The sequence below is a fragment of the Rhinopithecus bieti genome, unplaced genomic scaffold (genome assembly GCF_001698545.2).
Source record: "Rhinopithecus bieti isolate Rb0 unplaced genomic scaffold, ASM169854v2 scaffold_37555, whole genome shotgun sequence".
NCBI classification, from domain to species: domain Eukaryota; kingdom Metazoa; phylum Chordata; class Mammalia; order Primates; family Cercopithecidae; genus Rhinopithecus; species Rhinopithecus bieti.
In genome coordinates this window covers 523,034-548,279 of record NW_016815947.1, presented here as the reverse complement: position 1 = coordinate 548,279, position 25,246 = coordinate 523,034, and the positions used below count along the sequence as shown (strand labels likewise).

Sequence of the window (25,246 nt, the reverse complement as noted above, 5' to 3'; positions counted from 1 at the left end):
TTCCTTTTTTTGTAGATATAGGGCCTCACTATATTGCCTAGGCTGGTTGAACACTTGGCTTCAAGCACTCCTCCTGCCGAGGCCTCTGGGATTACAGACGTGAGCCACTGTGCCTGGGGTTCTTTCACCAAGATTTCTGAATGATGCCAACAGACTGGTGGGAGGGGCAGGTTGGAGAGGGCACTGTGAAGGCCACAAGCAGAGGATGCCAAGGGCCAAACAGTCTCAGTCCCCAGAGAGCGTGGGGGGGCACTGATAGTGGGCACCAGGGTGGGGAAGGTAAGGGGCATGAGGGGTCTCTGGGGAGCCTTTGTGAAAGCACACTTCCTCCCCTGCAGCTGTTGTTCAATGGAGACCACCCAGTTCTACTTTGTCCCTGACCCTCAGCTTTTGTGACTAGCAGGGAGAAATCCTGGTTTTTTTCCAGCTTCTGGGAATGCTATTTGGAACCTTCCTAAACAGGTGGTAATCAGTTACGTTTGACCTTTGATTCCTGGGGCCAGCTCACACACTGATGTGTGATGGTGTTATCCCCTCACCTCACCTCATAGCCCTGTGGTTTGGGTCTGCCATTTGCAGCCCCTGCAAAGCAAGGTGGAAAACAGGCACCTTCCTGTTCTCTTTTAGGGGGAGTATTTCTCAGCATTCAAGCAGGCCTCCCGGAGGGAAGATGACATTGCCAAGGTAACCAGTGGCATGAGAGTTTTATTCAAGCCAGGAACCACAGAGGTAGAGGAGCTGGCCCTTTGCTATGGCGGAATGGCCAACAGAACCATCTCGGCCCTCAAGACCACTCAGAGGCAGCTTTCCAAGTAAGAGCTAACAGCAGAATAAAACTGCTGCTACTGTTGCTGCTACTAATAGTATCATTGTTACTGCTGCTACTACTATGGCTACCGATAGTATTACTATTGCTGTTACTACTACCATAACTACTGCTACTGCTGCTACTATTGCTACCACTTCTACTTCTACTATAACCACAGTTGCTACTACTACTATTACTAATACTACTACTAGTATTACTGCTAGGAGTATTGCCACTGCTATGCTATTACCATTGCTGCTACTACTATTATTAATACTATTGTTACTGTTACTGCAATTATAATTAATATTATGATTGCTGCTACTCCAGCTGCTTCTACTACTAGAATTACTGCTGTTACTCATTATTGCTATCACTATGACTACTGTTGCTACTACTATCACTACAGCTACAATCATTGCTGCAATTCCTACTGTCACTATTATGATTAGTATTATTGCTGTTATTACTATTACTACTACTGCTGCCTCTTCTACTACTTGTTCTGTTAGTACTACTACTACTACTATTATTGGTGTTATACTAGTATTTTACTAACACCATTACTGCTGCTACTATTATTGCTACTGAAATTACTACTACTACTACTGTTACTGCTACTATGACTATTACTATTGCTACTAGTATTGCTGCTACTACTATTACTACTAACAGTAGTATTACTGCTGCTTTGATGCTGCTGGTGCTATGACTGCTACTTTTTGGCATTGCTTCTGTTACTACTATTATTACTACTGTTGCTGTTGATTCTATTACAACTTCTTCTGTGACTTTTACTACTTCTACTACTACTATCTATATTGCTACAACTACTGCAACTATTATTGCTGTTGATAGTGTTATTACTAGTAGTATTGATGCTGATGCTACTACTACTGCTCTGTAATTACTACTATTGCTACCACTATGGCTGTGATTAGTACTGCTGCTACTACTATTACTATTACTATGGTTATTATATGACAGAAATTGTACCAAGCACTTCACTAACATTATCCTAGGAAATCCTTACAGCACCCACATAAGATCAATAAAGCTTAACTTGGATTTTGGTTCCTTGGTTCCAAAATTCCTGGCTTTGTCATTTACCAAATAGGTAACGTAAGTCAAGTTACTTGGCCTCCCTGTGCCTCAGTTTTCTCCTTGGTAAATGGGTATACGAATTTTCCTACTACATTTTAAAATTTAAATTAAAAGTGAGAATTCACATAAAACACTTAAGACATTGCCTGGCACATTGTGAGGATTTGATAGATTTTAACTGTTATTACTTTGGTGGTCTTTTAAAATTGCATCTGTTTTAAAGATGAGGAAACAGAGGCTCAATGAGGTTAATTTAAGTTGCCTAAAGTCACCCAACTCTAAGTATCCAAGCTGAATTTTGAACCAAGCTTTATACAGCTCTGAGGCTCTGGGCACACAGCTCTACACAAAGGGATGTGGAGGGCTGGGCAGTAGTGCTGTCCCATGCCCTGCACTCTGGCAGGCTCTGGAAGGAGGAGCTGCTGCAGGACGTGTGTGCAGCCCTGGCGGAGGAGCTGCATCTGCCTCCCGACGCCCCGGTGGCATGGTGGACTTCCGGCGCACCCTCACCCTCAGCTTCTTCTTCAAGTTCTACCTGACAGTCCTTCGGAAGCTGGGCCAAGAGAACCCAGAAGACGTGAGTGGGGCCTGGCCAGGCACTGGCTCTCTGTAGCATGTTTGGGGATGTAAGAAGTTGGTCTGGGTAGTAAACTTACTCCTCTCCTCCAGACATCTGAGGGCAGAATAGCAGGGACCAGGGTCACAGCACAAGAATCATGGAAATGGGAGTGACCAGCTGGCTTAGAGGCAGAGTGCTGGGCTGGGCTTTGGGAACACAGGTTCTTGCTCTGTAATCTCAGCTACTCGGGAAGCTGAGGCAGGAAAATCGCTTGAACTCGGGAGGCAAAGGTTGCAATGAGCCAAGATTGTGCCATTGCACTCCAGCCTGGACTATGAGAGAGAAACTGTCTCAAAAAAAAAAAAAAAAAAAAAAAGAGAGAGAGAAAAGAAAAGAAAGAAAAAGAAAAAAGAAAAAAAAGAAAGAAAGAAAGAGAAAAAAAGAAAGGGAATACAGAGTGTGATAAGTACGTAGGGTGGAATGGGAATGTCAGGTGGGGCTGCAATAGCCAGGAGGCCATGGAATGCATAGGATGTGCCCTCAAGAGAGCATGCAGGCTAAGATGGGGCCCAGCTCCTGAGATTTGTTCACCAAGAATTTCTTTTGCATCTATCCTATGCCAGGTTGCACGAGGTGCTAGGGGGCAGCTCAGTGTGGGGGAGAACATGGACAATAAAGGCCACACTTGGGAGACAACTGCGGAGATGGAGTGTGGAGGGAGCCCAAAGTGGAGAGGATGTCACTGATGCAGGGACAGCAGAGATAAATCCCTCTTTAAAAAAAAAAACAACTTCAAAATACAGGATTGGATAAAGAAAACCTAAAATTACCTTACTCTCAAATCCCAGAGAAAACCACTGCTAAATATTTTGGTTATTTCCTCTGATCTTTTTTCCAGCATTTATCTGTCCATCTATCTGTTATACTGTTTGTCTGCTCCATCTCTCTCTCTCTGTTTCTAGCTGTCCTTCCATCCATCTATCAACACCTATCATCTTCCTGTCTTTTGAGGTGGATATATTATTTTCTAAATAGACTTGGGACCACACTGCATATAGAGCTTTAAATTCTCCTTTGCTTCCATTGGGATTATATCGTGAATAGTTTCCATATCATTAAATGCTTCCCATGGAATTGAGGAGGGCAAGGAAGACTTTTCCAGGAAGGCTGGAGGAGAAGGATATTCCCAACAGAGACAGCAGCAGGCATAAATACAAGAAGGAGGGAAAGAGTTTGGGGTGTTGGAGGAAGTACAGACCATTCAGTCTACAGGGTACAGTGGGGGGCTAGCAGTGAAGCTGAGGCTGCTGTTAAATGCTGGGTTCTCAGAGCCCATGTTTGGATGCTGAGAGATCCAGCCCGCACTCAAAGGGGCATGAAATGAAGAGACAAGGGGATCAGTTGTCACTTTGGTTATTTGGGGACAACCAAGGAAGGGATCAATGATTGAAACATAATCCTGATCACCTCTGTTATCTTGTCTCCACAGAAGTGTGGTAAACTGGACCCCACTTTCGCCAGTGCAACTTTACTCTTTCAGAAAGACCCCCCAGCCAATGTCCATCTCTTCCAAGTGAGTACAGTCAGTGTATGGCTAAGATCAGGGTACTTTGCAGGCCACATAAGTTGGCTAGTGGCTGACCATCAGCTAGTGACTAACTTGAATTGTATGTAGGTGCATAAAGCTCCTTACGCTTGTGCGTAAATATCCAGTGAAGAAAATGGGAATCGTATAGATGTTAATGTCACTAGTCACTATTTCTCCCTTGTGTGCCTAAATTTCTCTCTTTGGGATTAGACTCTTAGCTGCACCTCTTCCTTACAGATTTTTTTTTAACATGAAGGATAATGTGCAAAGCCAGAAGTCTTCTTGAGCATGCTAAAACAAACGAACAGACAAACCATCTATCTACTCCAGCTTTTTGAGAGGTGCTAGGTAAAGGGTCAGCAAACTTTTCCGTAAAACATTTTAGATTTTGTGGGCCAGATGGTTTCTACTGCAACTTCTCAACTCTGTCATTGTAGCACAAAAGCAGCCACAGGCAAAACATGAATGAATGAGTGTGTTGTCTTCCAATAAAGCTTTATTTACAAAAACAGGCAATGGGCCTGTGTCAGCCCCCAGGCCACAATTTACTGCCCCCTGCACACTGGAGTGTGGTTGGCCCAAGCATGAACTCTGGGGCCTGACTGCCTGAATTTGTATCCACACTCTGCCATTTCATAATTGTGCAACCTTGAACAACTTATTTATCCTCCTGTGTGCCTCTTAAGCAAGTTAATTATACCCACCTGCAAATGTGGATAATCACATACCTGTTTCATAAGATGGTTTTGAGGATTAAATGTGTTAATAAAAGTAAATTACTTAGATGGTCCCTGGGATACGGTGAAACTTTCAATAAACATTAGCCATTGTTATGATTACTTTGTAAAACAAAAACAACTTTATTATCAAATCAATAATTTAAAACATTTTAGAAAATATGGAAAAGTGTAAGAAGAAAATAAAATCACGAAAATTCCACCTCCAGAGCAAAATATTAATTATATTTTTGTTTATTCTTTTCATTAATTTCTTATGCCGTATATGGACATGTATATAACTATATTTATATATATATTATATATATATATATAATAATAATATAATAATATATATATTATATATATATTTATATACTATATTTATATACTATATTTATATAGTATATATTATCTTTTCCTACAGAATTTGAATTATTGTCAAACACAAACACAAATGTTTTATGTCCTGTTTTTATGCTTGCATGAACAATCCTTCTAGTTAAAGTCCTTCAAAAGTATGTTTTAATGGTTGCATACTATTGTGTTAGATGGGGCTGCATAATTTATTTACCCAATCCCCAAATAGTGGAAATGTAAGTTATTCTTTTCTTGTTGTTCTTTTATAAAACAACACTACGACCACCCTTGCCATCACTTATCCACCTTCCTGTTCCCTTTGCCCCTCGCCCCCTGCATTCTTTATTCTTACCCCTCGGTGTGCTTTGCCATGTAGCCTGAAGCTCTCCAGTGTCCCCTGGGCCTGTAGAGGGGCAGTGTCCTTGACAGCGCAGCCTGATTGATGACCCTGTCATTCCAGGAGGTGCCCAAGGGCCAGTCGGAGGAGGACATGGTGGGCCGGCCCCTGCCCCACCTGGCAGCGAACATGCAGGCCTCTGGTGAGGCCGTGTACTGTGACGACATCCCTCGCTATGAGAATGAGCTGTCTCTCCGGCTGGTCACCAGCACCCGGGCCCACGCCAAGATCAAGTGAGTGTCACCGCCAGGAGGAGTTGGTGGAATGCTGTGAGGGAGCTGCTGGGAGCACCCAGGAGACTTCTCTCATCCTGCCAGGCCATGGAGATGCAAAGATAATGACGTGCCTCCAGGACCTCTCAGGCTAGAGAGAGGGGAAGACCTTCTAGACAGCTCCTATTATTATCTCTGTGTTCCAGATGAGGAAACTAAGGCACAAGTAGGGTATGTTACTTGCCCCAGGCCGCACAGTTGGCAAGTGGCAGAGTTGGAGTTTGAAGCCAAGCAACTGAGCAACTGTGTTGTGTTGTTGCCTCTGCATGTTCAAGCCAGACAGCGTGAACTTTACTTCCTGGTGGGCGTTAGACACATAGCCTGCTGAGTAGAGCAGTTAGGAAAAGCCCTTCCTTGGGCCCACTGCATGGACTAGGAATCAGGTTTCCTTGTCATTGGTCTTTTCTCTGCTGCTGCTCCTACTTTGGAGATGGACTCCCTCCAGGAATGGTGAACCAGGCACGGCTGAAATCTAACAGATAAATAAACTTGTCCAGGTCCCTAAAAAAAAAAGTGTTTACGTTCCTATGGTTGCTAGCTATAGGATACATTCTTTCCCTTTTTTTCCTTGTCTTGAGCCCATATTGACAATACCATAACCCACATTATCTACACTCAAACCACCTCCATCCAAGCAATGTGTGAATGGATGGAGGAGGATGAGGGGGTTGACATTGTCATAACTGCAACAACTGGGGCCTTCCCAGGCTGCACATACTTGGAGGTGGGTGTGGCAGGACAGAGCTTAACCCTCCTAACTTAACCTCAGTTCCGATAATACCAGTCACGCTGCTTTCTGGCTTAGTGACTTCGGACAAGCTACCTAACTTCCTTGAGTTTGAGTTTCCCCGAACATAAAATGGGAATTAGGATAAGCACTTTCAGAGTTTCTTGTGAGGGTTAAGCATCTGGAAGATGTTTAGTAGTACTTCAGGGCAGTTTCCATACCTTTCCCTGAAATGCGTTGCCCTATTTCCCTATGGGGGCATATGCCAGTATGATCAGTACATAGTTGAGACTGTTTCCTTGATAATATATTCAGGCATTCTCCTTTTGAGGTTCATGTTCCCTCATTATGGTAGGATGCCCTGTCATGCTGGGATAGCACCATGAATGCAGGGAGAGAAATGCAGCTCTATGAAGCTGTTCAGGGCCATTGGATCAGTGGCACAGCAGGGCCCTATGTGCTGCTTTTGGAAGGGAGCTAGGTGTGATGCGTGAATTAGCCAGAGCTCTCCAGAGTAAATGCTGTTCATTCTGATACGGCTCGCTTGTACTTGGAGACTAGACAGGGCACCATGTAAGGTATAAAGAGGCCTGGCCTGCCTTATTCACTTTATTTATTTTTAAATGGAGACAGGATCTTGCTATGCTGCCCAGGCTGGTCTGAAACTCCTGGGCTCAAGTGATCCGCCCACCTTGACCTGACAAGGTGCTGGGATTACAGGCATGAGCAACTCTGCCTGGCTGGCTTATTCACTGTATATCCCCAGCAACATTCAGCATAGTGGCCTGAACATGGTGAGGATTTAATCAACATTTGCAGAATAGAGTATAATTGAATTAGAATCTAATAGAAAAGAAGCAGAGAAACGAGGAATTAGGATGGAGCCAAGCCAATCAAAATAAAAACAGGGTTGTCCAACTAGGTGATAGGTTCCCTGCTCCAGCTTGCTGGCCTGGCCCCTCACACCACTCATTCTTGCAGGTCCATAGATATATCAGAAGCTAAGAAGGTGCCAGGGTTTGTTTGTTTCATTTCCGCTGATGATATTCCTGGGAGTAACATAACTGGAATTTGTAATGATGAGACAGTCTTTGCAAAGGATAAGGTAGGTCTTGGATTTTTTTATATGAAGTAAATTGAATAAGTATTGAAGTTTTAATTTGTGTACATTGCTCCAAACTCCTGATCTGGAAAGGTTATACATTTGCGTGGACTGTGGCCATCATCGAGTTGGCCCATATTCAGCACAGTCCACAAAGGGATAGAATATGTTACTTGTTTATTTAATTGATGCCTGCTGTTTGTACATAGTAGGATGTCTCTATGCCAAAGTGGCAGTAAAACAAGGCTGGTGATTACATTTGAACTAACAATTGGGTTCTTAAGGTACAACAGTAAACTCCTTAATTAAAATAAAATAAGAATACATTTAACAAACTAACTAGAAATCACAATACCACCACTATGTGAATTGATCATTCACTTACACAGAAGTTGATCTATTGATTTCAACTATATGGAATTCTGCAACAACAAACAAAATTCTTTAAATGTTTAAGACAGCTGCTACAGAAGTCCTTATATTTTACTCATATAATTCTCGACAGTCATTTTGTAATTCCAGTAGACATCAAATCTTGCAAATTAGACATGAGTGGGTATTTCTGAAGAGTGAGTTCATCTTATTATTCATGTAAAAGTGAAGGAGAGAACAAAAAACTAAAAATGTGAGAACAAGGACTCCATGAGGAGAGCATTTCATAGAAGAACAAATTGCTTTACATACTTCAAGAGCTTCTCAGGGCAGTGCTAGCATTATGGCTAGTGAGAGTCAGCCACATTTAACCACCATTGCACTAACCAACAGCCAGATTTAACCACCATAGCACTAACCAACTAAGTCAATAGCTTATTTGGGCCACAAAGATAATTATCAGAGACATGCATGCTAATTGTTGGTTCCTATTGTCAGAAACCTCATCTTCTAAAGTGATGTGTTGGACAACAATTTTTTGTTGTTTACTTTTTTGGGGATGTTGGATGAAAATTATCTCTGAAGGAGATCCATTAAGCTTTTATGAAACTGAATTATTGAAGAAAAGAAAACAACAATCATTATCATATAAATTTTTTAAAATCTTTTTATGGGTCATCAAGTCTAAGAACCAGCGTTTGAGAGCTACTGCTTTTGGGTATTAGATGAAGTATGGGACACGATACTTAAAAAAAGTATCACGTCTTGTAAGCGTATGTCTTACATGCCTTACACTGATGCTTACAGCCTTTATAGCCTTTGAGAAGCTTTTGATATAAATCTGGGAAATAGAACATAGAAGAGAGTGGTGTAGTGAAAAGAAAATAAAACTGGGGGTCAGGGTCTAAGATTAGTCATGATCTATTAATAGTGACAGGCCAAATGTGGCCTTGCCTTCTGAGTCTCCATAGGAAGACCAATGGTGTTGGAGTGAATCTGAATTGACAAACACACTTCCTGGTGCCATATCCCCCTTTCTGCTCATGGCAAACGAGTAATCAATTGCCACATTCTATCTGGTTCAGCTTCTCAATAGTCTGCCAGTACTAAATACTCAGAATTGGCCCTTGAGATGAAATGTGTTTGGCATCTTGATCCTAATGATCCTCAGTCAGTAGGATAAGGAAATTAAGAGGCCCCGGGGCATTCCTAAAATGAGCTTCGATTGTGAGGCCAGGGACTTCTTTTGGCTTTTTGAACAATCCAAAAATAATTTGTTTCACTATGAGCCGGGTTGCGTTCTTTAACAGTCTGTCTCCGCTACTAGGTTACTTGTGTTGGGCATATCATTGGTGCTGTGGTTGCTGACACCCCAGAACACACACAGAGAGCTGCCCAAGGGGTGAAAATCACCTATGAAGAACTACCAGCCATTATCACAATTGAGGTAACTGAGAATGGGCTGCCTGTGTAGAGGAGTGAGCTCCTTGTCCCTGGATGTGCATTTATTATGATTCCCTAGAGGGAATTTGAGCAGCAGGTAGGAATTTGGTTAGATGAGTTTTAAAATCCCTTTCAACCCTGGGATTTGGGGTCCCATGAAATCTTCCCCTTTACGATCTTAGGCCCAGTCCACTAACAACAGCCAAACTGAGTTCCTCCTTCCCAAAATTTTACCTCCATTTGGTCCTTGTGGTATTCTTTGCTTTTCCTTGAGGTCCAGGGTTGTCCACCTACAGCTGAGGAAATGGAGGAAGATGATTCCCTGGGCTACAGTAGAGCTTACTTCAAGTCTGTATGTGAAGCGTATAGAGATTCATTTATGGGAAGAGAGAGTCAACAATTCAGAGAGCTTCTCTTTCCCTAATCAGAACCCATCTTTCCCTCCCTGCTAAAAGTCACATTTCTGAAACTTCTTTGTGATCCCCAGGATGCTATAAATAACAACTCCTTTTATGGACCTGAGCTGAAGATCGAGAAAGGGGACCTCAAGAAGGGGTTTTCCGAAGCAGATAATGTTGTGTCAGGTAGAGCTGTTCCATGCCGCAGTGGGAATGGGGTGGCCCTGGTTTGCAAATTAAATTCAAGAGATATGCATTGAACCCTGAAGCAGGGAAGTGATTTCCAGACATTTCCTAACAGAAAATTCCCTCTTACATTTGTAGCAAAATCGTGGACAGTTGGCTGGGAAAGAGCTTCAGTCATCTTAATCTCTACTCTCCTGTCTCTAGGCTGGACCTAATGATTCTAGAGAGATTCTAGAGTATTCTGATCTGGAAGACCATCTAGGGAAGATAACAGCCACAGATGCCTGACAGCCTTAGGTCTGCCAGGCCTCTAACTGCATAAACTCTCATCATCCCCCTACCTGGAGGCAGTCCTTACTCATATTCAACTAGCATTCTCCCTCCTCTTCCCTTTGCCCTGCTCTCCCTCCACCTCTGTCTCTGACACTGTGAAATCACATCCATTGCTCTCACCCCAGGACAATGCAGCTGACTACCTCTTTTGGAACTGTTTTTTACATTGGCTGTTGTGCTTTGCAAAGTCACTATGAAGCTAACTCTCCACCAGGCCTGGTAGCTTAGGTTCTGGAAGATGCTCTGGTTTTCAGCATTTCAATCACATCTATTAATCCCTGCTTTACCTTTTCCAAAACTGTACAATGACAGTTTTCAAAATCCTTGATTTCCATAAGCTGCAGTGAGAAGAGAACTTTGGACTGGATGCATTTTGGTGTCATTCTGGTTTCTTTGTTCAGGGGGTGGGGGTGAAGGTAGAGCACTCAGCTCCCAAATGGCTAAGACTTTGGGATCCTTTTCCACCCCAAGTGGGAAACCTTGAGGTTACCCCTCAGGTAACTGTGCGATCAGTTGCTTCCTGCCCAGGCCACTTGGCAGAGTGTACTCTCTCTTTAGGCAAGCTGGCCCCTTCTGCAGAATCGAGCTCACTGTGAGGGATCTCACTGCTTCCCCAGGGGAGTTATACATCGGTGGCCAGGAGCACTTCTACCTGGAGACTCACTGCACCATTGCTATTCCAAAAGGCGAGGCAGGAGAGATGGAGCTCTTTGTGTCTACCCAGAACACCATGAAGACCCAGGTAGGTGCCTTTGGGTCAGCACAAGGGGCTGACAGGGCAGCGGGGAGCTCCTAGCAAACCAGGAGGGCCATGTGGGAAATGGAAAGAGGGAGATGTGGGCTGGTCCAGAGGGTACTCGAGTGTCACAGTCCTGGAGTCAGACTCTGTCACCAACAAGCTGGTATCACTGACCTTGTTCCATAACTTTTCTCAGCCTCAGTTTTCTCATCTATAAAATGGGGCTTGGGTGGGTCGTCGTAATTATTAGATGAGTTTTAATATTTAGACTAGAGTTTGGTACATGTTGGCTGTTATCATTTCAGTGCCTATGGCCTTGGTCAAGTCATATCCTGCCTCAGTTTCCTCATATGCAAAATGAAGGTATTGGATTAAGTCATAGCCACAAGGCCCACTAAATTATCTACAGCTGCTCAAATAGTCCTCATTTCTCTACTGCCTGTAATGTGACAGCGGTTGCCAGTGTTTTTGGCAGCTCGTCCTACTCTCATGATCTCCCAGTCCCTGGTCACCTGGTCAGACGGAACAAGTTTCTAAAAGTATTCTGTGACCAACTGCTTGCCCTCTGGTTAAAAACCAATGCCTGAATTCAGTCTGGCAGGCCCCAGCATCACTAACCACAAGACTGCATGGGGATTTTGAATTAAGGAATTTCAGAATTCACAGTAGTAATTAGGTCCATGCATATTGGACAGGCTCTGCATAAGGCCTGAAATAAGTTCAGATAATGGATTCAATGTGAATGTTCTGTCTTTTACCCATAGAGCTTTGTTGCAAAAATGTTGGGAGTTCCAGCAAACCGGATTGTGGTTCGAGTGAAGAGAATGGGAGGAGGCTTTGGAGGGAAGGAGACCCGGAGCACTGTGGTGTCCACGGCGGTGGCCCTGGCCGCATATAAGTGAGTTCCAAAGCCTGTTTCTCCTATCTGGCCCTGGGAAGAAGACTAAGGCTACTTCTGCCAGGAAGGCTTTCTCGACTTCCCCCTGTTAGAATTAGTTTCCTTCTGCTTTGAATTCTTTCAGCCCTCTGTTTTTAGAACCCTTGGGCATAGTAGGAGGGTAACATCGCCTGTTCCATTGTGGTCTGGCACAGGTGTCCACATCTGATCTCCCCTACCTGGCTGTGAGCTCTCTGAAGGAAAACACATACCTCGCGTCCTTCTATTCTCCACCTTGTGTAGCACTGTGCCTAGATGGCAAAGCAGCCCAGTACAGGTCTGCTCAGCGTGCAGGTGGAAAAGGTGGCTTCCTGGCTGTTTTTGTTCTGAGACTCGCAGGGCTGAGTTGCTGTTGAAGGCTCACAGGCTTCTAATCCTTTCGGTACCCCCCAGGACTGGCTGCCCTGTGCGCTGCATGCTGGACCGTGATGAGGACATGCTGATAACTGGTGGCAGACATCCCTTCCTGGCCAGATACAAGGTTGTAGATGTTGGGGCTGTGCTGGGACGGGAAGTGCCATTTTGTGAGGAAACCTGGGACCAAATGTCCAGGCCTCCTTGAGCTGCACTCTTACTTTTTGCCTATCTGTAGAAGTTCAAATAAGATATAGCCAGAAGAGAAATTCAAGTAGGCTAACAGCAACACAGAAAGGTAGTGCTGAGGGAGGCTGGTACCTCATCTCCCAAGGGTGGCATTTGTGACTTCTGTGGATTTGCTGTGTTCTGAGTCTGGTCAGGCTCAGAAACATGATTCACCAGCCGACTCAGGGTCAACCAATCGTGCTTGGTAGCCCAACATTAACATGATCACAGGCCTGACGTAAACATTGGAATGACAGCTTAGTAATTTACTGTGAGAAATAGAACTTTCCAGGAGCCTGGAGAGCCCCAAGATGTTCGGATAAGCACCTGGTTTCCCAGATCATGGTTGGAGACTGTCCACACTTCTCTCTGGGACAGTCCCTTTTTTGGGGTTCTGTGGATGACCCATGCACCCTTTCCCTGTACACATCAGCAGAGCCTTAACAGGGTTCTGCCTAGCTCTAGAAACCTGGGAGCCCTCTCTCCATGAACTGGCCTTGAACATGGCCTTTGACCTATTCTGAGTTTGTTTCATGATTTAACTCCCAGCAAGGGATTATAGTTCTCTTAGCCCCAAATTCTTGTGGGCCTGAAGAGAGTTCCTTGATCTTTCAGGGTCCCAGTTTCCGTGTGTGTAAGACAGCCTGTAAAGGGTATTTTAACAGTGTACATAAGGTCAAGGATGTGCGTGCTCCTGTGAAATACAACTTTTTTTGTCTTCTGACCAAAATCTGTGAGGGGACAGTCCAGTATCTTTCCTAGTTTCTCTTCCCTGTGCTCCCCTCCCTGCCCTATCATGACCAACTTTCTCTTTCCAACCTCCTTACTCCCCTCCTAGACCAGAAGCCAGGTGCCAGTAGCAGGAAGAAGGGGTGTGGGGACACGGGTGTCCAGGGGTGGGGAGCCAAGTGTGTGCCACTGGGGAGAGGTCAGGTCCTCTCTTCTTCACTTGTTACCTTCTGCTGACTTTTGAAGGTCACTCTTTTCTCATGGGATGATGTGGTGTTCTGTTTATTTCCTCCAGGTGTCATAAGTGGGAGGGAGGATCAGAGAGAGACAGAGAGGTGGGGGAAAGGGGACTTCGGATAAATCACTCTCCTTTCTCCTTTTATCAGGTTGGCTTCATGAAGACTGGGAAGGTTGTGGCTCTGGAGGTGGATCACTTCAGCAACGTGGGGAACACCCAGGATCTCTCTCAGAGTGTGAGTAGGACCTGCAGCCGCCCCTGCACCCAGAGCTGACTTCAACAGCTGATCAGCCTGTTCCCACACAGGCTCGAGCCTCCCCAGTCCCAGCCTGCTACTGTTGCAGTAGTCTCCTAATGGGTCCTCACCTTCAGGTTTCCCATCCTTGATTAATCTCTATAGCACAATGATGATCGTATTATTTCTCTGGTTAAAAACCCATCCTTCCTGTTTAAGATAATTTGCCAAGCTAGCAAAGTTAGTTACAATGTTTTATGTACAGTGTAGTAGCATTGTGTGTGTGTATATGCATGGAATAGTAATATATATACTTAAACTAATACTAATATATATTACTATATATAACATGCATGGAAAAGTGTCTGAAGGAACATATACCAAACTGTTAACAGTGATGATCAAATTATTAACAATGATTGGAATGGTATTGAGAGGGGTACACACTGTCATTTTCTATGTTACACGTTTCCATGATGTTTTAATTTTAAATAAGTCTAATTGCTTTTTTTTTTTTTTTTTTTGTTGAGACAGAGTCTTGCTCTGTCGCCCAGGCTGGAGTGCAGTGGCCAGATCTCAGCTCACTGCAAGCTCCACCTCCCGGGTTTACGCCATTCTCCTGCCTCAGCCTCCCGAGTAGCTGGGACTACAGGCGCCCGCCACCTCGCCCGGCTAGTTTTTTGTATTTTTTTGTAGAGACAGGGTTTCACCGTGTTAGCCAGCATGGTCTCGATCTCCTGACCTCGTGATCCGCCCGTCTCGGCCTCCCAAAGTGCTGGGATTACAGGCTTGAGCCACCGCACCCGGCCAGTCTAATTGCTTTTTAAAAAATTATTTCATTGAAGTATAATTTACATACGTAAAGTTAATCCATTTGAATTATATAACTTAATGGTTGTTAGTAAAATTCAAGAGTTGTTAGACCACTATCACAATTCAGTGTTTGAACTCCCATCACCCCGGAATGATCTCTTGCATCCATTTGTAGTCACTCCCATTACCATTCCATAAGCCCAGGTCAGTTAAGTCATTTAATAGAACCATTCACTATGTAGTTTTTTCTGTTTGGTGTCTTTCTCTCAGAATAATGTTTTGTAGGTTCATCTATGTTTTTGTTATTATTCTTTCTTTTGAGACAGTCTCGCTCTGTCACCCAGGCTGGAGTGCAGTGGCACGATCTTGGGTCACTGCAACCACTGCCCCCGGGTTCAAGCGATTCTCCTGTCTCAACCTCCCAAGTAACTGGGATTACAGACATGCACCCCTATGCCTGGCTAATTTTTGTATTTTTAGTAGAGACAGGGTTTCACCATGTTGACCAGGCTGGTCTCGAATTCCTGACTTCAAGTGATCGGCCCGCCTCAGCCTCCCAAAGTGCTGGGGTTACAGGCGTGAGCCACTGTGTCCGGCCCATCTTTGTTATAGCATGATTCAGTACTTCACTCCTGTTCATTGATGAATAATATTCCATGATAAGGATATACCATATGTTGTTTACCATTCACCACTTGATGGACATTTGTGTTGTTTCCAGTTTTCTGCTTTTATGCATAATACTGCTCTCATACTAGTTTTATGTAGACATATATTTTTATTTGTCTTGAGTAAATTCCTGGAATTCCTAGGAATAGAATTGCTGAATCTGTGGTGAGCTTAACATTTTAAGAAATAATCGCATTTTCATGGGCAGAGGCAGCCTGGCAGGCACTGGGAGAGCTGGGCTTTATTTTTACTAATATTCTACAATTGTTTAAATAGAAGGAACTTTATAATGAAACAGTTCAGAATACTGGCTCAAGAACCTATGTCAAGATGAGCTGAATTTTAGTAAATTATTTTAGGAATTATGACGAGCTAATTGAATTAGGCTTGTGACAATGAGAGGAATTTACATAACAAGTAAAACTTACTCACATTAAAAATGTTTAGATATTTGCTTCTATAGGTGTCACTTTAATAAAATACCAATTTAGTTTTACTTGTGACTTGTCTAGTTAGTAATAACTTTAATAGGCTTTATTGGGACAAGCTTACTGCTCTTGTGGGAGCTCCTCTCACAAGTAGTTGTAATGCCGTAGTATAACTCAGGATCAGTAGCTTGAGATGTTATTGTTTTTCTCTTCATCTTTGACTTGCAAAGAGCCTCCCCTTTTTGGATCCAGACATCTTTTCTGAATCCTGGTTCCACTAGTATACCTGCTCTCCTGTGATCCCAAATCATAGTCAATGGTGCCTCGAACATAGCACCTTCAGCTAAAGGCTGCCTAGTGCTCTGAGGAAAGCTTGCTGATTATCTTCCTGCTCTACTCACCCCAAAAGGCAGAAAAACAACATAGTCAGTCCTGTGCTCATTTGTAATTGTAAAGATCAGTTATATATGTATTTGTAATGAGAGCAAGTATATACTCATTATAGGACAAATTTAAGAAGTTTAAAATATCCCAAAGTAGAATTTCTATATCTAGTCTTTTGTTTTTTTCGTGAATATTTGCAAGTGATTACCATTAAATTCACACATGACAGATTAATCTGAAAGATCAGAGAGACTATGTTATTCCTGGCCGTGATAGAACTGCTCCTGTGGTTTGGGACAAGTAACAAAACATCTGCTTGAGTTTTGTTTGCAAAATACACTATTAATATTGGACCTACCTCAAAACATATTGAGGATCTGTGAAATGCTAAGTTCCCAAAATAAAATATTGCCGATTGTCTTTTTATTGAAAGTAAATTTCCTCATTAAGTCAATCTGCCTTCTGTAAGTCACAGTGCTTAAATCTCAGGATTTTTTCATTAGGAGAGACCTGTTATTAAGGATTTGTAGGTGTAATTGCTTAGCCTCCATTATTGGTGCTTGGGATAGAGAGGTTTTAGATTTTCTGTTTTTTGTTCTGCCTCAAAGCTCAGTTTATTGAAGACATTTATAAGCTATTGGATCATCACTTGAATCAAGATTTTGACTAGTGAGCTAAATTGTCCATTTCTTATGATTTCCAAGTTATAGTCTGAGAAATGGCTAATTTTAGTAACTGTCCTATCATAAATTAATGTTGGAATAAACTGAAGCTGGAAATAAATACTTCATGAAAACTGGCTAAAGTCTGAAATAAATTACCTGTTTTATGTCCAATAGCTACTACATTTGATAGAACAATTTTGAGAAACACTTCATTCTTGAAGGCAACATCTGACATGGTTCTCAGCAAGTTGGAATAGTAAAGATGGTTGGGTTGTTTTGATGAGTGGAAGCAGCATGTTTGTAGCATACAAGTTGTTCAATCATCTTGTGCTATTGACCTAAAAATATGTCTTAACTCTTCATCGAGGCAAGCCTGGTGAAGCCTTTACTTGTTACTATTTCAACAGTTGGAATTAGTTGCACTTTTTACTTGATGAAACAAAACTATACCTCTGAATATTTATGGATGCTTTTTACTAATCAGGCTTGTGTTCTTAATCCAAATTAGTAAAGTTTTATGGAAGCTGAAATGTAATACAGTAGTCTCCCCTTATCTGCAGGAGATATATTCCAAGAACCCTAGTGGAGGCCTGAAACCTCAGATAGTACTGAACCCTTTATACACTAAGGTTTTTCAATCTGACAACCAAGACAGCTACTAAGCGCTAAGGGGCAGGCAGTATACAGTGTGGATAAGCAGGACAAAGGGATGATTCACATCCCAGGCAGGACAGAGCAGGAGATCATCAGATTTCATCACTCGGGACAGCTTGTGATTTATTTTATTTATTTTATTTATTTATTTTTTGTTTTGAGATGGAGTCTTGCTCTGTCACCTAGGCTGGAGTGAAGTGGTGCGATCTCAACTCACTGCAACCTCCGTCTCCTGGGTTCAAGTGATTCTCCTGCCTCAGCCTCCCAAGTAACTGGGATTATAGGCGCCCCACCCCAACATGCCCAGCTAATTTTTGTATCTTTAATAGAGACTGGGTTTCACCATGTTGGCCAGGCTGGTCTGGAACTCCTGACCTTGGGTGATCCACCCACCTCAGCCTCCCAAAGTGCTGGGATTATAGGCACGAGCCACCGTGCCTGGCCGACTTGTGATTTAAAACATGAATTGTTTATTTCTGGAATTTTTCACGTAATATGTTTGGACCAAGGTTGCTTTGGTTAACAAACTATGGAAAGTGAAATTACAGATAAAGGGGGTTACTGCTCCTTTGCTCTGAAATTGATGTTTGGGTGATCAGGAGCAGGTAGCCAATGGAAAGAGCACTTCTGAGTGATAAGTAAAGGAGTTTCTCTGGTGGCCTTTTCACATTCTTCAATGTTCAAGCATATTTTTCACTTACCATTTTCTCTTTCACCTCATTTTGCCTCACCATCCCCCATCTCTGCTTATTTCTTAAACCCATTGATGGCACTCATTAAATTGTGTTCAGAGTGAATGAATCATTGTTCCTTAATATCCTTTTCAATATGCCACAATTTAGGACACTTTTAAAATTTCCTAAAACAATATCCTAATCTGAATAATGACTAATTTGAGCCACATTCCCACCTCTATCTCAGCACACACTGCCAGTCTTCCCCAGTATCTCCTCTTAATTCCCCACCACACCTCATAAAATTGGAATCAAAGAAATCTCACTCTGTCATTGTTAATCTAAGAATAAAAGCACTGATTTTAATACTGCTTTACTAGTTTCAGCCATCTAAGTAGGTAGGCCTCTAGGTATTCTGCAGCTCACTGGTGGTCTTGACAGCCATTCATACATGTTTGTATTACATTATTTTTCAACTAAATCACAGTTGGAAAAAAACATCTTTAATATTTGCCCTTGGATCTGTTACGGCATCACTAGCACTTGTGATGCAATAGGACACTGCGCCTGTACTAAAAGGTCCAAGAGTAAATGCCTTTTTTTTTTTTTTTTGGTATTTGTTTTGTTTTGTTTTGTTAAACATGTCTATAGAGTTGGTTAATGCTAAATTTGTCAAATAGCCCTTCTAAAATTATTCTTGTATTTAAAAAATAAATGGATCTACCTAATTTTTATTGATTTTTTTAAAAAAAGAAATGATCAAATTATATTCCAGAGTGACTAAGCCATTTCATATTCTAATCAACAACCTTTAGGGGTTCCACATCCACAGTAACACTTGGTATGTCTGTCTTTACCCACTAGAATTAGTGGGTGTGAAGTGATAGCTCATTGTGATTTCAGTTTGTGTTTCTTATATGCTGTGACCTTGCAGAACTCATTTATTAGTTCTAGAATTTCTTCTGCAGATTCCTTGGGATTTTCTCTGCAGGCAATCATTATCATCTGCAAATAGGGACAGTTTTTGTTCTTCCTTTCCAATCTGCGAGTTTTAATCTCTTTTTCTTTGCATACTGTGATAGCTAGCCAGACCTTGCAGAACTATAGGTCATATATCCTTGCCTTGTTTTTACTCTTAAGGGGAAGGCATTCAGTCTTTCATCATTAAATATGTTATTGGTAGGGTTTTGTTTGTTTGTTTGTGTTTTGTAGATACTTATGATCAGATTAAGGAAGTTTCCTTCCATTTGTGTTTTCTGGGCATCTTTATAACGAATGGGTGTTGAATTTTGTCAAATGCTTTTCCTGCATTGACTGATATGATCATGTGATATTGTCTTCTTTAGCTTATTAATATGGTGGATTGTGTTCATTGATTTTTTTAAACACTGAACCAGCCACTGTCCTTGGAATAAATCGGCTTGGTCATGATATAATTAATACATTGCCAAATTGTATTTGCTAAAATTTGTTAAAGATTTTTGGATCCATATTCATGAGAAATATTGCTCTGTAGTTTTTTGTTTAAAAATTATACCATCTTGGTCAGGGTTTGGTGTCAGGATAACATTAGCTTCATAAAATGAGTTAGAATTCCTCTTTTCATTCTAGAAGAGATTGTGCAGAATTGGTGTTAATTCTTCTTAAAATGTTTGGTAGAATTTTCCAGTGAAATCATTTGGAACTGGAAACTTCTTTTCTGACAGCCTTAAAACTATTGGTTAAATTTCCTTAATAGTTCTAGGACTATTCAAATTATCTATCTCATATTGAAGCGGTAGTTTTGTATTTTGAGACATTCATTTTAAAATGTTTTGTTTTTAATTGTTATGTATACAACACAGTAGTTGTATACATTTATAGGGTACATATGATGTTTTGATACAGGTGTACAGTGTGTCAGGATAAACAAATCAGGGTAATGTAAGTTTCCATTACCTCAAGAATTTATCATTTTTCTGTGTTAGGGAACATTTCAATTCTACTCTTATTTATTTTTAAATATATGATAGGTCAGGCACGGTGGCTCCCACCTGCAATCCCAGCCCTTTGGGAGGCCGAGGCGGGTGGATCACGAGGTCAGGAGATCAAGGCCATCCTGGCTAATGTGGTGAAACCCCGTCTCTGCTAAAAATACAAAAAATTAGCCAGTTGTGGTGGCGGGCGCCTGTAGTCCCAGCTACTGGGGAGGCTGAGGCAGGAGAATGGCGTGAACCCAGGAGGCGGAGCTTGCAGTGAGCCGAGATGGCGCCACTGCACTCCAGTCTGGGTCACAGAGCCAGACTCCATCTCAAAATAAATAAATAAATAAATAAATAAATAAATAAATAAACGATAAATTATTGTATATTTTTAAATATTATAGTCCCCATATTGTGCTACTGTATACTAGGTATTACTCATTCTATCTAACTATAATTTTATATGCATTAACCATCCCCACTTTATCCCCCGTCCCCCCTACCTTCCCCAGCCTCTGGTAAACATCGTTCTACTCTTTATCTCCATGAATTCAATTTAATTTTGTCTAAGTTATTAAAAAATTTATGTGTGTAAAATAGTTCATAGTGTGTTCTTATTTCTCTTTTGATGTCTTCAGGGTCTGTAGTGGCATCCCCTGTTTCAATCCTGATATGAGTAATTTGTGGCTTCACTTTGTTTTCTATCTTGCCAGAGGTTTGTCAATTTTATTGCTCTTTTAAAGACCCAGGTTTTGTTTCATTGATTTTCTCTATTGTGTCTGTTTTTGATTTCACTGATTTCTGCTGTTATCCTTATTATTTCCTTCACTTTGTTTGCTTTGGATTTATTTTGCTTCTCTTTTTCTAGGTTATTGAGTTGAAAGCTTGAATAACTATCTGAGAATGTTTTCCTCTTTTTTAATGTATTCAGTTGAGTGCTATAAAGTTTCCCCTAAGCACTACTTTAGACAGGTCCCATAAGTTTTGGTATGTGTATTTCATTTTTTTCTTGTATTTTTGGTCTGCTTGTTTGTTTCTCTGACACTTTCTCTTTGATCCCTAATTATTTAGGAGCATGCTGTTTGGTTTCCAAATGTTTATAGATATTCCTGTTATCTTTCTATCCTGAGGCTTTCTATTGATTTCTAGTTTCATTCCATTTTAGTTGAAGAACACATTCTACAGGATTTCAATTCTTTCAAGTGAGTTGAGGTTCATATCACGGCCCAGGACATAGTCAGTTTTGATACAAGTTCCATGGGCACCTAAACAGAATGTGTATTTTGCTGTTGATGGACTGTGTATTAGCTTCCTGTGGCTGTTATAACAAATCACCACAAATTGGGTGGCTTAAAATAGTGAACATTTATTTTCTCACAGTTCTGGAGGCCAGAAGTCTGAAATCAAGGTGTTGGCAGGACCGCACATCCTCTGGAAGCTCTAGGGAAGGATCCGTTCCTGGCCTTTTCTAGTTTCTGGTGGCTGGTGGCACTCCTTGACTTGCGGCTGCATCACTCCAGTCTCTGTCCTTGTCTTCCCATCACCTTCTCCTGTGTGTCTGTTCTTGTCTACCTACACATAATTCTCTCTTACAGAGACATTTGATTGCATTTAGGGTCCACTCCAATAGTTCAGGATAAGCTACTTCTCTCCACATCCTTAACTTTATCACATATTTTGCCATATAAGGTAGTATTTACAGGTTCCATGATTAGAAAGTGAATATATCTTTGGGGAGGCATTTCTTTTTCCTACCACAGGTGTAAATATCCACTAGATCCTGATGGTGGTGTTGAGTTCTTCTATACCCTTCCTGATTTTCTGTCTATTTTTTTCTATCAATTTTGAGAGAGGAGCATTGAAATCTCCAACTGTAATTGTGGATTTTTCTATTTCTCATTTTAGTTCTACCAGTCTTTACTTCATAGATTTTTCAGCTCTGTTATTTGGGGCAGACACAATTAGTATTGCTGTCTTTTGGGAGGATTGACACTTTTTTCATTATATAATCTCCTTCTCTCTGTCTCTGGTAATTGTATTTGCTCTGAAGTCTATTTTATCTCATGTTAATAAAGCCACTCTTGCTTTCTTTTGATTAATGTTTGCATGGTATATCTTTTTCCATCCTTTTACTTTCAACTTGCCTACATTATTATATTTGAAGTGATTTTCTTGAAGATAGTATGTAATTGGGTCATGTTTTTAAATCCATTCTGCTAATCTCTTTTAATTGTATTTACACTATTTATAGGTAATATAATTACTGATGTGTTGAGGCAGAAGTCTGCCACTTTATTTTTTGTTTTCTGTCTGTTCTATCAGCTTTTCATTTCTCTGTATTCTTTTGTGTGCCTTGCTGTGGTTGGGTTACTTGGACATTTTTTTAGAATTCCATTTTGATTAAAAGTATCTCTTACATAGCATTTTTAGTATTGCTCAAGGTATTATGTTATATATATACAACTTACCGCAGCCTACGGAAGGTCTCGTTTTACTAGTTTTGGTGAAGTATAGAAAACTTACCTCCCTTTATGACTCTGCCCTTTCCCATTTACATTATTTTTATTTTAAACACTTTCTTTACATTCATTTAGAACCATATCAAGACAGTGTTTTAATTTTTGTGCAACTATCAGACAATTTTAAAAACTGAAAAGAAAAGCTTACTGCTTGTACCCACGATTTTGCTTATAGTGTTTTTCCTTCTAATTTTCCAGGCTTCCTTCTTTTATCCTTTTCTTTCTGTTTAGAACTTCCTTTAGTCATTATTTTATTGTGGGTCTGCTGGGGACACATTTTCTTAGTTTTCCATCTGAGAATGTCTTGATTTTTTTCCTTGTTCCTGAAGGATAACTTTACTGGGCATTAAATTTTGAGTTAACAGTTCATTTCTTTCAGCACCTGAGAAACTGCCACTTCGTTCTGGTCTCTGTGGCTTCTGATGAGAAATCCTTTCTCATTCTAATTAGACTTCCCCTATAGGTAAGTTGTCATATTCTCTGGGTGCTTTCAAGACTTTTTCCTTTGTCTTTAGTTTTCAGAAGTTTAATTATGATAGGACTTATCACGGATTTCTTCAGGCTTATCCTGTTTCAAGATCACTAAGCATCTTGAATCTGTAGGTTTATATATCTTGAAACCTTGAAAACTTTTCAGTTATTATTGCTTTGAGTACTTTTATGCTCTTCTCTTTTTCTCCTTTTCTTCCAGATCTCCAATGGCTTCAATGTTAGGTCTTTTGTTATAGTCCCAAAGGTCCTTGAAACTGTTTGTTTTTTTTTTTTTTTTCATTCCATATTCCCAATATAGTTCACACTGGATAAAATATCTTATTCTATTCTTCATTTCACTGATTCTCTTCTATGCCCCCTCTCTTCTGCTGTTGAATCCACCCAATAAGTTATTTATTTTAGTTGTTGCATTTTCAATTCTAAAAGGCCCATTGGTTATTTGTGGAAGCCTTTTATTTGTGTCAAGTGTGTTCACAATTGATCTTGGAGGCATTTTTTTTTTTCATGGCTGCATTAAAACTATAGTCAGATAATTTTAACATCTTTGTCACCTCAGTGATGGCGTCTCTTGGTTATCTTTTATTATTCAGGAAGTTTGAGATCTTCCTGTCACTTGGTATGACAAGTGATTTTTCACTGAAACTTGGAGAAACCCACCACTAATGTACAGATGATGGCGGTGATGATGATGGTGATAATGATGTTCTGAGAGCTTGGATCTTATTTAAGCCTTCTATTTTAATTGGCTCTTTCTGACCTTGCTCTAGCAGTGGTGGATGCCACCTCATCACTGCTAGGTGGGGGTAGAAATCTTAATCTTCCACTTGGCCTTTGTTGATACTCAGGGTAGGAACAACTACTTACTTCTGGGCAGAGGTGGGAGATCTACATTCCATGTGCTGTCCATGGACATCATGGTGCAGGTGGTCTCTTTACCACTGGCTTGTGCTAAAAGTCTTGACTCTTCCCTAGACTTTTTCTGACACCACCAGAATGGAAGGGAAGAGTGATGTGTCTTTGTTAGGTGGGTGGGGAAGTCAATGTGTTCTCCAGTGACTCAATCATGAGGTGTAGGTACAGCCTTATGACTGGCCATCAGCAGTGAAAGTCTCGACTCCCTACCTGGTCTCCTCTGGCACCATCCCAGCAGGAGTGTTGGGGTATCTCATAACAGCCTCGTGAATGTGAAAGTCTAGGCTCCCACTGAGCTTTTGTAGGTGTGAGTAGGAATGAGACTACATTTTTGTGTGTGTGATGTTTGACTGGGGTACTTATTGTCTAAAAGTGTTTAGTTTTGCTTGATTGCCCTATTCCTGGTCTTTTGACTAGAGATAAAAGGACTTGGGATATAGAGTGAGCTTTTTGGTCTCTGTCATCATTGGCATTTCTGGATTGCCAGCTCCTGCCCCAAGTCTGGGATATATAGATGAGGCAAAAAGGAAACCCCTGGAACTCACCATCATGTCATTCCTTGGGTTGCAAAATCCCTCCTGGGACTGCCTTTTTTTCCCTCCACTTTTCAGAGTATTCTTACATTGTTGTTGTGGTTGATTTTAAATAAATGTATAGAATTCCAGAGTTTTTAGTGGTACTTAGTGGGAGTATGTAAGTGGAAGTCTCTATATTATACATCAATGCTGAGTTTCTCGCAAGATAGAATCCTGAGTGATGTCATCAGTAATTATCGTGTGCTTTCATGTTTAGTCTCAGTTGATGCTCCTCCAGTCACATTATAAATGACCAGGGTAAGACCAGAAGTGGGAGCTACACACTCCTCATTATTGTGGTCACAGCTTTAGCAGATGAACTTGGAGTATTGAGTTGTTTAGAAAAATAACTAGAGGGTTTGGATGAAATAAGGTCAATTGTGAGAATTAACAAATTTATTTTGGTGGTACCACTTTTTACAGTTTTTTAAATCTTAATTTTGTAACCATAGTAGTTACATATGTATAGATTCTTGTTAAAAAAAAAAAAAAAAAAAAAAAAAGAGGTGGCTGGGTGCGGTGACTCATGCCTATAATCCCAGTACTTTGGGAAGCCGAGGTAGACAGATCACTTGAGGTCAGGAGCTCAAGACCAGCCTGGCCAACATGGCAAAAGTCCGTCTCTTTAAAAAAAAAAAAAAAAAAAAAAAAAAAAAAAAAAAAAAAAAAAAAAAA

General features: G+C 41.2%; 1 protein-coding gene across 1 annotated transcript in view; it reads left to right on the top strand.

Moving 5' to 3' along the window:
• XDH (xanthine dehydrogenase) overlaps window positions 1–25,246 on the top strand; it is an 88,085-nt gene that overhangs the window by 42,714 nt on the left and 20,125 nt on the right. The window contains exons 16-24 of the mRNA XM_017854218.1: window positions 3,964–4,044; window positions 5,596–5,765; window positions 7,513–7,636; window positions 9,333–9,452; window positions 9,936–10,032; window positions 10,983–11,107; window positions 11,869–12,002; window positions 12,435–12,522; window positions 13,739–13,825. Coding sequence (XP_017709707.1) covers window positions 3,964–4,044; window positions 5,596–5,765; window positions 7,513–7,636; window positions 9,333–9,452; window positions 9,936–10,032; window positions 10,983–11,107; window positions 11,869–12,002; window positions 12,435–12,522; window positions 13,739–13,825 — 1,026 coding nt within the window. The remainder of the gene's footprint in view (window positions 1–3,963; window positions 4,045–5,595; window positions 5,766–7,512; window positions 7,637–9,332; window positions 9,453–9,935; window positions 10,033–10,982; window positions 11,108–11,868; window positions 12,003–12,434; window positions 12,523–13,738; window positions 13,826–25,246) is intronic.